A 13,329-nucleotide genomic window follows, 5' to 3' on the forward strand; every position below is an offset into this window, starting at 1 on the left:
CGGTGCTCCTGGTGCGGCCTCCTCTACATCGGTGAAACCCGACGCAGGTTGGGGGACCGCTTCATCGAGCACCTCCACTTCGTCCGCCACAACAGACATGATCTCCCGGTAGCCACCCATTTCAACTCTGCTTCCCATTCCCATTCAGATATGTCCATACATGGCCTCCTCTACTGCCATGATGAGGCTAAACTCAGGTTGGAGGAACAACACCTCATATACCATCTAGGTAGTCTCCAGCCCCTTGGTATGAACATAGAATTCTCCAACTTCCGGTAATTCCCTCCCCCTCCCTTCTTCTATCCCTACTTCACTCTGCCCCCTCCCCCAGCTGCCTATCACCTCCCTCATGGTTCCGTTTCCTTCCTCTACTATCCATTGTTTTCCTGCCTATGACGTCGCTGCTTCCCCTCCCCCACCCCTTTGTCTTTAAAATTACTGGTCTTTCAACTGAACCTACAAGCATTCTTCAAATCCTTCCACCTCCTTCATTCTTCAGTCCTGTCAAAGGGTTCCGGCCCGAAACGTCGACTCATCGTTTCCACTGATGCTGCCCGACCTGCTGACTTCTCCTATCACCTGCCAGCTTGTACTCCTTCCCCTCCCCTAGCCTTTTTGGCTTCTTTTCCTTTCCTTTCCATTCCTAATTCTCCTCATAGTTGCTGCCAGAATTGAGATCTGAATGCTGAGACCACTTCACAGTTTGTTTCCTGCATGTGACAATAATGTCAACTGCACGGGACTCATTAACAATTTACCAATAGAACGTCAATAAAGTGGTTGTGATTTTGTTAAACTAAAATTCCACGGCTGACAGTAAGGAGTTTTTATGACTGCATGGGTTTCCTCCAAGTTCCCTGGTTTCCTCCCACATGCGTGTTAGTAGGTTAACTGCTCACATGGGTGTAATTGGACTCATTGGGCTGGAAGGGACCGTTATGATGCTCTATCCCTAAATAAAAATAATTCAACAAAGTGTACATTACTCTGAAGGTAGTAAGTAAACAATTTGATTTGAAATGCTCTCTGTTATACATCTTCACGTGTTAAAAATCTCCACCATGTAATTTTTAATTGTATAAACATTTGCTGTTCAGCCTTGGTACAGATCAAAGTTTGGTAAACTAAACACTGCAGCTGTCTAATCCCTCAATCTGTGGCTTCAATCTGCTAATGATTCAAAGGCTTGGGCACCAACTCCTCCATTGGATGAAATCCATTTGTGCCTTACTGTTTCTTACTGTAATAATGGTTTCATGAAGTAAGAATGCCACAATTTCATTGATTATTAAACTGGTAAAAATACTGCAGTTACTGTGCAGAGTGGTGGAAATTCATTTTCTTGGTATCTGCCCTTCACGTTTTCATTATGCAGTGGATTCTGTTTAATTGGGATGCATAGGACCAGTATATTTTGGCCCAATTAAGCAACTGAAGTTTCATAGAAATAGTTAAAAACATATTTTAAAAAAGACAAACTACCATTTGAACATAGAAACATAGAAATCTACAGCGCATTACAGGCCCTTCAGCCCACAATGTTGTGCAGACCATGTAACCTACTCTAGAAACTGCCTAGAATTTCCCTATGGCATAGTCCTCTATTTTTCTAAGCTCCATGCACCTATCTAAGAATCTCTTCAAAGGCCCTATCGTATCTGCCTCTACCACCTTCACTGGCACTACTTTCCATGCACCCATGACTCTCTGTGTGAAAAACTTACCTTGTTCCTACTTCCAAGCACCTTAAAACTATGCCCCCTCGTGTTAGCCATTTCAGCCCTGGGAAAAAGCCTCTGGCTGTCCACACGAACAATGCCTCTCATCATCTTATACACCTCTATCAGGTCGCTTCTCATCCTCTGTCACTCCAAGGAGAAAAGGCCAAATTCACTCAACCTATTCTCATAATTGAGTATGTGTTGAAATGAAATACAGAACAGTACTACTACTACTACAGTATTATAAAACTGTGTATTGGTTTCTAATAGTTAGTGGTAGAGTATTTCATCCAGGGTATGCTGCCATGTTCCATTGGTTAAATGTAAGTGAACAAAATCAGTGCAGACACTTAGTGCAGATAATGGCCTGCCTTCTTTGCCTTCCTGCATGAAGAGGTGTTGTAATCCAACAACAAATTTCTTGGCATCCTGTGTAGTTACCAGCACTAGTTCAGACACATCACTTTCATCACTCTGCCTGTCTTTATATTTCCTGCCTTGGTGTTTTGATGCAATACTTTTGATGATTTGATCCTCCAAATTTTCATCTTCACTGTAACATTATCAATACTTTCAAGTTCTTCGTAGTTTATAACTTGTTGAAGTATTGAAATCATTTCATTTTCACTCCTGGTCATTTCTGGCATATCCGAGCCTGAATGCTTGAAACTGCAGTGAGCAAAACAGTTCTGAATTGTCTTACTGCTTACTTCTCGCCAACTATCAGTGCCAAACTGTCATTAATAGTGAAATGTGTAAAATTCATCTGCAGTAAGATTTTTCAACCTTACAATTTTGAGAAACAACATGGGATTTTGTAAACACGGAACAATCTGAATGGAATCTACAGCCCATTTGGATTTAGAATTGATTTACCCATGGAAGACAGAGGGTAATGGTCAATGGGGTTTGTTCTGGCTGGGTGTCTTTGATTAGTTGTGTTCTTCAGGGATCTGTTCTGGGATCAATATATACACAGTATCAACGACTTGAATGAAAACTTGGATGACTGGGTTAGTAAGGTTGCAGACAATACAAAAATTGGTGGTATGTGAGTCCTGTAGCAATTTGCTAGTGGGTACAGCCTAGTATAAATCAGTTGCAGATATGGATGGAGAAATAGCAGATTAAATTTAATCTGACCAAGTGTGAGAGTTCAAATATGATGGGACAATACACTGTTAATGGGAAAACCTTTAACAGAGTTGAGGTACAGAGGAATTTGGGGATTGAAGTCCATAGATTGATGAAAGTAACTGCAAAGCTTGATAGGTTGTTGAATAAGATGTGTCTGTGTCAATGGTGTTGTGGCATCTGCTCCAGACTTTGAAGCAAGAGGTCCCAGGTTCAGAACCGGCCAGCTCCTTGCATTAGTTCTCCTTGTGTTGGGTTGAGTGTCAAGCAAGCAACTTGGTCTTGTAAAACAAACAAGTGCTACAGAAATGGCAAGGTTGCCACCCGATATGCCAAATTGGCACAGGGAGGATTATTATTATTACTAAAGAAGACATGGGACAAACCTATTCAGAACCCCATACAAGTGCTCCCAGAACAACCTCCACATTTCCATTGTGCATTTCCCTGAGAACATCTGTTCCCAATTTACGATCCCAAGTTCCGGCCTAATAGCATCATTACTTCCCCACCTCAATTAAATACTTTTCCATACTGTCTGCTCCAATAGAATCTATAGAACACTCCAATAGAGGAATTACTCCCTTCCTGTTTCTCGCTTCCATCCACACTGACTCAGTGGACAATTGTTCTCTGACATCCTCCTTTGCTGCAGTTGTGATACTATCCCTGATTACCAGCTCTTTCACAGCTGAACTCCAGAACACCCAGCCGCCGTTCCTGTCCTTATGTCAACCAGCTCACTGGAATGGCCACAGTATCATAGTTCTATGTACTGATCCATGTTCTAAGTTAATCACCCTTGTTTCTGATACTTCTTGCATTAAAATAGACACACTTCAACCCACCCAGCTGACTGCATGTATGTTCTATCCATGCCCTCTCCTTACTCATAGTCGATGTACACATTGCATTTACCATTAAATCAACTGCTGCATTCCCTGACCTCTCACTCTGGTCCCATTCCCCCTGCCAACCTAATTTAAACCCTCCCCAACAAGGATATTGTTCCCCCTTAAGTTCAGGTGTAACTGGTTCCTTTTGTACTAGTCATACAGTACCTTCCCCAGAAGAGATCACAATGACACACAAATCTGAAACCCTGCACTCTGCTCCAATTCTCCAGCCACATGTTCATCTGCCAGATCATCCAATTCTTACCCCCACTGGCACCGGATACAGGTAGCAATCCAGAGATTACTACCTTGAAGTCCTGTTTTTCAGCTTCCTGCCTAGCTCCCTACATTTGCACTTCAGGATCTCATCCCTTTTCCTATCTGTGGGGTTGGTACCATGACTTCTGGCTGCTCACTCTTCCCTTAAGGCTGTGGATCCAGTCAGAGCCTTACCTGACCCTTGCATCTGGGAGGCAACATGGCATCTGAGAGTCTCTTTCACATCCATTGAATCTTCTGTCTGTTCCCCTAACTATTGAATCCCCTATCACCAGCAGTCTCCAACTCTCCCTCTTTTCCTTCTGAGCCACAAGGCCAGAATCAGTGCCAGAGACCTGGTCACTGTGACCTTACCCTTTCGGTCACTCTGCCGCAATGGTATCCAAAGTGGTGTACTTGTTATTGAGGTGAACTACCACAGGTGTAATTTGCTCTGTTTGTCTGTCCCTTTCCTTCTCCTGACAGCCACCCAGCTACGTGCCTCCTGCCAATTAAGTGTGACTGTCTTCCTCATTCTCCTGAATAATTCCTAGGTCATCCAGCTCCATCTTCAATTCTCTGACAAGGTCTGTGAGGAGCTACGCCCTGATACACTTCTCCAGATGCAGCAGTCCAGGAGAGTGGTTGTCTCCCAGATCTCCTACATCCTGCAAGAGGAGCACACCACAGCCCTGGCATCCATTCTCACGGGTCTAGATAGCACTAATAAACAAACAGAAACAAACTTGACAGAAACCTCGCCCTAGCCTTTGGCTCCTCAGTCAAAGGCTCTTGAGCCAAAGCTTCAGTTTCCTACCCTAACTCTGACCCACTCGCACAATGACCACTCCGCTGAAACCTAACTTCTTTTTGTTGGTGCTGGCCAAGTGCCTAATAATCTATGCAGAAAGTCCCAACCGGCTCCATTCACTTTTTCAATCTTATGCTTACCCAACAAATCCTGCAATCTCCAGCTCTACAAAGCTCGGGTGTTTGACCTAATACAGATATTCCTCTCATTCACTCCTTTTCCCTGCTCCTCTCCAAATTTAAAACACTCATGTTTCCCATTTCCATGAAGGGTCATTGATCTGAGATGTTAACTCTGTTTTTCCACAAATACTGCCTACTGACAAAGTGTTACTGCTATTTTCAGGGCTTTTTAAAAAACTAATCTAACTTCCTTTGAAAGTATGGTTAGTAATGGGCCAACTCTTCATTATTGAGATTTCCTTATATCCTATAATTTCAAATCTGGCAGCCTGTGGCCAGGACCATTTGGCTGCAGCTCTGAAGACATCTGGAGATGCCTTGCACAAAGAATATCTGTCCTGCAGATACTCATCTTCATCAGCTTATCTGACGTCTTCTGATCTCTTAGGAACACTTTTACAACACTCCTTCATCATTACAGAATCCGTCCATTTAGTAACTACACCCCCTATTATGGGCACATTACATTTTCTGCCTTTGAGTTGGCTGCAAGATCATGATAGCTGCAAGAACTTGCATCACATCAGTAAGGCAAGCTGTGTGACAACTACCAATGTGGCATAGCACCAGGAAATCTTGAACATTATTCTGTGAACATCCCTTTAAGGTTCTTTGTCTTTATATGACCTTCACATAGAAAGTTATATTGCCTTATGATGTTCTAATATCATTAAAAGGAAGTAATAAAATTCCTATAACCATATTTCACTAGTAGGAGGTCACCTCCTTTTGATCTAAGAAGAAAAATGTTTCATTAAAGATTCAAAGCTTGAAACTGCGAAGGACTAGACAGATTTGACCTTGCTCAGAAACTAGTAAATGCTTCTGGAAGAATACCAATTTAATTAATGCTAATACAATATTAACTCTCCACCTAATCTTCCACACATAAGAATTCATCAATGCTTTTGGGCAGTTTCATTCAGTGTAACCTCCACTCTTAATTCAACCCTTTTAGCTCCAGTTTTGATGTAAAGATATTCTACAGTTGCACAAGGTTCTGCTTGGCACTCAACTGTCACACTACATTTTGTTTTGGACGGTGCAACTCAGAAAGAATCAAGAATCAACGTAATTTGCTGTATACATTTACATGTATTAGGAACTTGAGGTGTGTTGACACAACATGCAACAAAATCAACAACACTAAACAATTAAAAGGAATAAAGAACTATATAAAATAATCTTAGAAGCAAAGATATGGAAAAAATGTGCATAAATATTGTACATAACCAGCATGTATTTATAATGTAAATGATTCCAGTCTCAGCTCAAAATGTCAACATTTTGTTCCTCTCCGTGGAAGTTGCCTGACCTGCTGTGTTCCTCCAGTATTTTGTGTGTGTTATTTTACCAGATTATTATTTATTGCAAATTAAAATATTCCATGAGATAGTTTACATGTTCATAATGAGGAATAATGAATTTACTATAGTGGCGTTGTGGGTTAGAGTGACATTATGACAGCTTGGAACGTTGGAGTTGAGTTCAATTCTGGTGTCACCTGTAAGGAGTTTGTACGTTCTCCCCATAAACTGCGTGGGTTTCCTCCAGACACAAACAAGATCAAATCTGCAGATGATGGAAATCCAAGCAAAGCGCACAAAGTGCTGGAGGAACTCAGCAGGCCAGGCAGCATCTATGGAAAAGAGTACAGTCGACGTTTCGGGCTGAGACCCTTCGGCAGGACTGGAGAAAAAAAGCTGAGGGGTAGATTTAAAAGGTGGGGGGAGGGGAGAGAGCAAAACACAAGGTGGCAGGTGAAACCTGGAGGGGAAAGAATGAAGTAAAGGGCTGGGAAGTTGATTGGTGGAAGAGACAGAAGGCCCATGGAAGAAAGAAAAGGGGGGAGGAGAGAGAGAGAGAGTGCGATGGATGGGCAAGGAGATAAGGTGAGAGAGGGAAAAGAGAAATGGGGAAGGAGAGGAGGGTGGGGGTCATTACTTAAAGTTTGAGAAATCGATGTTCATGCCATCAGGCTGGAGGCTGCCTAAGTGCAATATAAGGTGTTGTTCCTTCAACCAAAGTGTGGCCTCATCACGACAATGGAGGAGGCCATGGATAGACATATTGGAATGGGAATTGAACATGGAATTAAAATGGATGCTTGGTGCTTGGCGAAGTAGTCTCCCAATCTACGTCAGGTCTCACCGATTGGCCACACCGGGAGCACCAAACACAGTATATGACCCCAACAGGCTCACAGGCAAAGTGCCGTCTCACCTGGAAGGACTGTTTAGGGCCCTGGAAGGTTGTAAGGGAGGAAGTGTAGGGGCAGGTGTAGCACTTGTTCCACTTGCAAGGATAAATGCCAAGAGGTAGATCAGTAGGGAGGAGCAAATAGACAAGGGAGTTGCATAGGGAGCAATCCCTACGGAAAGCAGAGCTCTTCCACTTCACGCTGATCAGCTCTTACCCATCCTCCCACTACCCTACCAGGGAGGGTTTCTCTTGTCCTCACCTACCACCATACCAACCTCCGCGACCAGCACATAATTCTCCAAAACTTCCGCCATCTCCAACGCGATTCCACCACCAAGCACATCTTTCCCTCCCCCCCACTTTCTGTATTCCGCAGGGATCGGTTCCTATGTGACTCCCTTGTCCATTCGTCCCTCCCCACTGATCTCCCTCCTGGCACTTATCCTTGCGCGCGGAACAAGTGTTACACCAGCCCCTACACCTCCTCCCTCACTACCATTCAGGGCCTCAAACAGTCCTTCCAGGTGAGGCGACACTTCACCTGTGAGTCTGTTGGGGTCATCTACTGTGTTTGGTGCTCCCAGTGTGGCCTCCTGTATATTGGTGAGGCCTGACATAGACTGTGAGACCGCTTTGCCGAAAACCTACATTCTGTCCCCCAGAACAAGCGGGATCTCCCAGTGGCCACCCACTTTAATTCCACTTCCCATTCCTATTCCGATATTTCTACCCATGGTCTCCTCCACTGTCGTGATGAGGCCACACTCAGGTTGAAGGAAGAACACCTTATATTCCATTTAGGTAGCCTCCAGCCTGATGGCATGAACATCGATTCCTCAAACTTTCAGTAATAACCCCCACCCCCCCTCACCATTTCCCATTTCCCTCTCTCACCTTATCTCCTTGCTTTTGATCCAGCACCTGATTTATTTATAATCCTAATTACCTACCTGTTGTGTATTCAAAATTTCAATAATACGAGTAATCTTGCTTGATTGAACTTTCTTGTTCATTTAAATAATTAATTATGGGTTACACGTATGAATATGTTAATTGCATATGTCATCACACTACTATGTGATACGTGTGCTCCTCGATTAAAGTAAAGGCAAAGTTACACCTGCATTCCAGGACTCCCTTGTCTTTCCTTTAATGAGTTTAATGTTTTGAAGGTACAAGACGTAACAATGTGGATAACATAAGGTGAGATTTAGCAACTACCTAGTACATGGGTAAAAGTTCCTGCAGTAACCATCTTGCAGCTGATGGATTAATTTGTGTCATTCTGCACTGCTTGAATCTAAATTTAGCTGAAGGAAAATGACCCACAGGAAAAGACTTGTGTTTCACAATCAAACGTTAGTGCAGAGTTTTAGGGGTTAAATCATAAAGTCTCCCAAATGGGCACAAAGGTCTAGTTAAGGTCCAGCTAAAGGCAGCAGCTGAATGAAACAGAAGTATTGAAGTCAAATTAAAGTCCTTCAGCACTTGCAGTTTGCAACAATGGTGAGAAATACCATATAGCGCAGAGTCAGAACGATGTCCAACAAGTCAAAGACCCACAAGGGCTGGATAGTTTACTAAAAACCCACGCTGGCAGTGTATGGAGGAGACCATAAGACATAGGAGCAGAATTAGGCCATGGTCTGCCATTCTATCATGGCTGATCCCAGATCCCACTCAACCCCCTGCACCTGCCTCCTTGCCATATCCTTAGATGCCCTGACCGGTCAGGAAACTATCAACTTCTGCCTTAAAAATACCCACAGACCTGGTCTCCACTGCAGTCCATGGCAGAGCATTCCACAGATTCACTACTCTCTGGCTAAAAAAAATCTTCCTTACCTCTGTTCTAAAAGGTCGCCCATCATTTTGAGGCTGTGCACTTTGGTTCTGAATACCCCCATCATAGGAAACATCCTCTCCACATCCACCTTACCTAGTCCTTTCAACATTCAATAGCTTTCAATGAAATCCCTCCCACATTCTCCTAAAGTCTAGTGAGTACAGGCCCAAAGCTGCCAAACGCTCCTCATATGTTAACCCCTTCTTTTCCTGAATCATCCTCGTGAACCTCCTTTGGACTCTCTCCAATGATGACACATCCTATCTGAGACATGGTGCCCAAAAATGTTATTTTGTTGACTTGGTCAACACTGCATTAGCTGGGCTATTTCTACTTGGGGGCCTGCTGTGTACAAATTGGCTGTTTCATCTCAAGATTGCCATTACTTTATTGCTTTAGGCTATCCCAGTGAATGGCTTAATATTAATGCATTGTACAGAAGCATGAAAACACACACTCTTAACCTCATAATCTATCTTGTCATGCTACTTGCATTTAGTGTCTACCTGCACTACATAAATAACTGTAACACTACCTTCTGCATTCTGTATTTGCTTTTCGCCTTGCACTACCTCAATGTACTGTATGGATGGCATGCAAATCAAGATTTTCCACTGTGTCTCAGCACATGTGACAATGGATTACCAATCTTATACTATGGAGCCACTGGGGTTGACCAAGCATTCCTAGTGTCTTTGTCCTCAAAGTTAACAAGTTACAAACAGTGAAAAAAACATGTACTGAAAATGTACATAAAGTCTTTGCAACTCTGTTAGTTAATTGCCATAAATATTTTTACCAATATCGACATTCATAATGAAGACTTGATGAAATAACATATCTTTATAATTTAGATAGAGCAGACCTTTTCACTTGTCTTTTCAGATGACGTGGATGATGTCACTCTGTGCCAACAAGCATTTCTAGAGGTTAACAACAGATTGCACAAAGCAGAGGAAGAAAGTCTGATTTACTCCCGGGAACTGAAGAGCCTCTTGGATGAGATTAAACATGCGTTGGTTGTGACAACAAAGGCGATGAGTAATGACACAACCATGGCCCTATCTGACTTCCCAGGTACGGTATATCAGCAGCTCACGTACTTTTTGTTTCTGCACATTTAAGTGGTAAGTGGCATTGATCCAGTTTCTTTAAATGTTGATAATGGTTGGGAACAAGGAAGACACTGATCTTTCTGAAAGATGTTATATCAGTTGATAATTGTTCATCCAAAGATAAAACACATAGGTTAAAATACAACTAGGAATCTGGAAATGCTGGAAACCCACTCTAAAAACAAGAAATGCTAAAAGCAGTTGGCTGATAACTTGGCATTAGAAATTTTGTGTTCTTTCCAGGGAAGCAGGATGAGCTAGAATCAGGTTGGATGGTGCTTAAGGAGCAGCATGGGTCAAAAAAGTTAGAGTACACTCAAAGATAGAAATTAGAAGGGTAAAGAAAAAGTCTGAGTTGGACCTGACAGGAAAATCCAAAGAGGTTCTATAGAAATATTAAGAGTTAAAGAATGACATTGAAGAGAGAAGGTCCTCTTAGAGACCAGGAGGGACATCTATGTCTTAAGCCATAGGAGGTGGAGTGGGGTTTTAATGAATATTGCTGCTAGGTGTCTACTGAAGAGAAAATAATTGTTGCTCAAGAAATTAAAAAAAAACATGTGGAGGTGTTTTGGAGAGCATTCGTATGATCAGGGAGGAGGTTTTTGCAGCCTTACTGCACAATAAGGTGGATAAGTCCCAAGGGCCTGGCTGAATACATCCTTGGAGTTTGTGGGAGGGAGAGAAGAAATTGTGGAGTCTCTTGTTGACATATTTGTTTCATCATTAGCCACTGATGAGATTCATAAAGATTGGAAAGTGAATAATGTTGTTCAACACACTCAGAATGTTGGAGGAGCTCAGCAAATCGGACAGCATCTATGGATGAGAATGGACTGTTGACATTTTGGTCCAAAACCTTTCATCAGGACTAGAAAGGAAAGGAGCAGAAGCCAATGTAAGAAAGTGGGGAAGAGAATGAGTACAAGCTGGGAGGTGATAGGAGAAGGTATATGGGTGTTGAATTAAGAAGCTGGGAGGAGATATGTGCTGAAGAAGAAGCAATCTATTAAGAGAGGACAGTGGACTACAGAAGAAAGGGAATGAGGAGGGGAACCAAAGGGAGGTGAGGGGAAGAGAAAGGGTATCCAGAGTGAAGAACAGAAAAAGAGAGAAGACAATGTGGAGAGAGAGAAATCGCCAGAAGTTAGAGCATCTGCAGACTCTTGTGTTTATGACTAATGTTGTTTTGTTGATTAAAAAAGGTGGCAAGGACAAGCCAGTCAGTCTGTTATCTGAGGTGGGGAATTCTGAAGGACGGGATTACCATTGTGGTGGTAGACAGAATCTAATTAGGAGGAGTGAGCATGGTGGGAAGTTGTGCGGGAAGTTGTGTTTATTTTTGAGTTCTTTGAAGAGGTAAAAGTAGAGTGGATGAAGGTAGTGTAGTGCATGTTGTCTTTTTGGACTCTAGCGAGGCCTTTGATATGGCCCCCTGAGGTAAGCTAGTCTAAAAGTCCTATGGAATCCTGGAAGAGTTAGTTAGGGAGATTGACGGAAGGGCACTTAGTGTTTGAAGGTTGTTTCTTGGAATGGAGACTGGTGACTGGTGGTGTGCTCTAGGGATCGGTGTTGGCATCCCTGTTATTTGAATGTGAGTGCACAAGGCTTGATCAGCAAGTTTGCAGGTGACATGAAATTAAAAGGTGTTGTTTATAGTGAAGAAGATTATCATTGATTACAGGGGTACTTTAATAAATTATGGAAGTGGGCTGAGAAATGACAAATGGATTTCAATACAGGTAAGTGTGAGGTAGTGCATTTTAGAAAGTCAGACTAGAGTAGGGCGCTAGAGAGTGTAATAGAACAGAGGAACTATGAATAAATGTACATAGTTAATTAAAAATTGCATCCTGTGTAGACAGTGTGGAGAAAAAGGCATTCAGCACATCGGTTTCATCCATCAGGGCACTGAGTACAGGCATTGGGTCTTGTGTACAAGTTATTGGAGTACTGTGTGCAGTTTTGTTCACCCCCAGTTACAGGAAGGGTCTGGTTAAACTGGAAAGAGTGCAGAAAAGATTTTGAAGGATGTTACTAGGACTAGAGAGTCTGAGCTAAAGAGCTAGGTCTTTATTCCTTGGAAAGTAGGGGAATGAGCAGCCACCTTATAGACGTGTTTAAAAGATAAGATAGATGGCAAGTCTTTTCCCCAGAGTAGGGGAGTCCAAAACTAGGGGCATAGATTTAGAATGAGAGTGGAAGGATTTGAAAGATACCTGAGGGGTAACTTTTTCATGTAGAGGGTGGTGAGTGTATGGAATGAGCTGCCAGAAGAAGTAGTTGAGGCAGCATGATTTAAGACGTATTTAGATGGGTACATGAAGGGATGAGAGCTTGGAAGGATATGGGCCGAATGCAGGAAATTGGGTGGATAACATGGTTGGCATGGACTCATGGGGGCAAAGAGCCTATATCCATGCTGTATTGTTCGACGGCTCTATATAATGTGGGAACTGTATACAAGCTCTCAAATAATAGTGGGTTATTCCTGTAGATGATTAATACTGTGGTTAACACTACCTGCATTGGAAGAAAAATAACAATGGAATAGCAACACAAAATTGCCAGCATTACAGAACAGAACAGAAGGACCTAGGAGGGGTACGCGATTCCCCGAAACTAGCATTGCAGGAAGACAGATCTGTGAAGAGGACTTTATAATAGCAGTTTGTGTTAGTCTCACCTGCATGCTCAGATCCTGCTTTGGAAACCTTCATGCACCCCTGCTTTATGAATTTGTACCTGGAAATGGACAAAGCTTTTTTGGAATCCCTTGATGCTATCACTAATAACATTGCTTTGTGATACCTTATCAATTTTGTTAACGGTGTTTGGATTTGTTACCATGTAATGGCAGCTTCCTTGCTGGTGTTTGAACCTTCACTTCAAGGCTTATACGTATTTCAAACTTTCTCGATACTTTTCAAAGTAAATTTTAAGCCTAATCCTTTGACCGCTTTATTTGGTATTGTTGGAGGAAAGGATATTATTTTGGAGTCACCTGACTTGCACATTTTGGGTTTTATTTCTCTTATGGCCAGAAGGACGCTCTTGCTTAAATGGAAAGATGCGGCCCCTCCTATTCACGCCCATTGGTTACATGACGTGATGTCACGTTTAAATTCAGAGAAGATTCGATGTTCAATCTCTGAATCTAGCCA

General features: G+C 42.6%; 1 protein-coding gene across 1 annotated transcript in view; it reads left to right on the forward strand.

Annotated features, from left to right (window-relative positions):
* Positions 1–13,329, forward strand: part of LOC140196648 (alpha-1,3-mannosyl-glycoprotein 4-beta-N-acetylglucosaminyltransferase B-like) — a 167,966-nt gene that overhangs the window by 45,287 nt on the left and 109,350 nt on the right. Inside the window, exon 2 of the mRNA XM_072256198.1 lies at positions 9,936–10,127. Within this exon, the coding sequence (XP_072112299.1) occupies positions 9,936–10,127 (192 nt within the window). The remainder of the gene's footprint in view (positions 1–9,935; positions 10,128–13,329) is intronic.

The sequence above is a fragment of the Mobula birostris genome, chromosome 4 (genome assembly GCF_030028105.1).
Source record: "Mobula birostris isolate sMobBir1 chromosome 4, sMobBir1.hap1, whole genome shotgun sequence".
NCBI lineage: Eukaryota > Metazoa > Chordata > Chondrichthyes > Myliobatiformes > Myliobatidae > Mobula > Mobula birostris.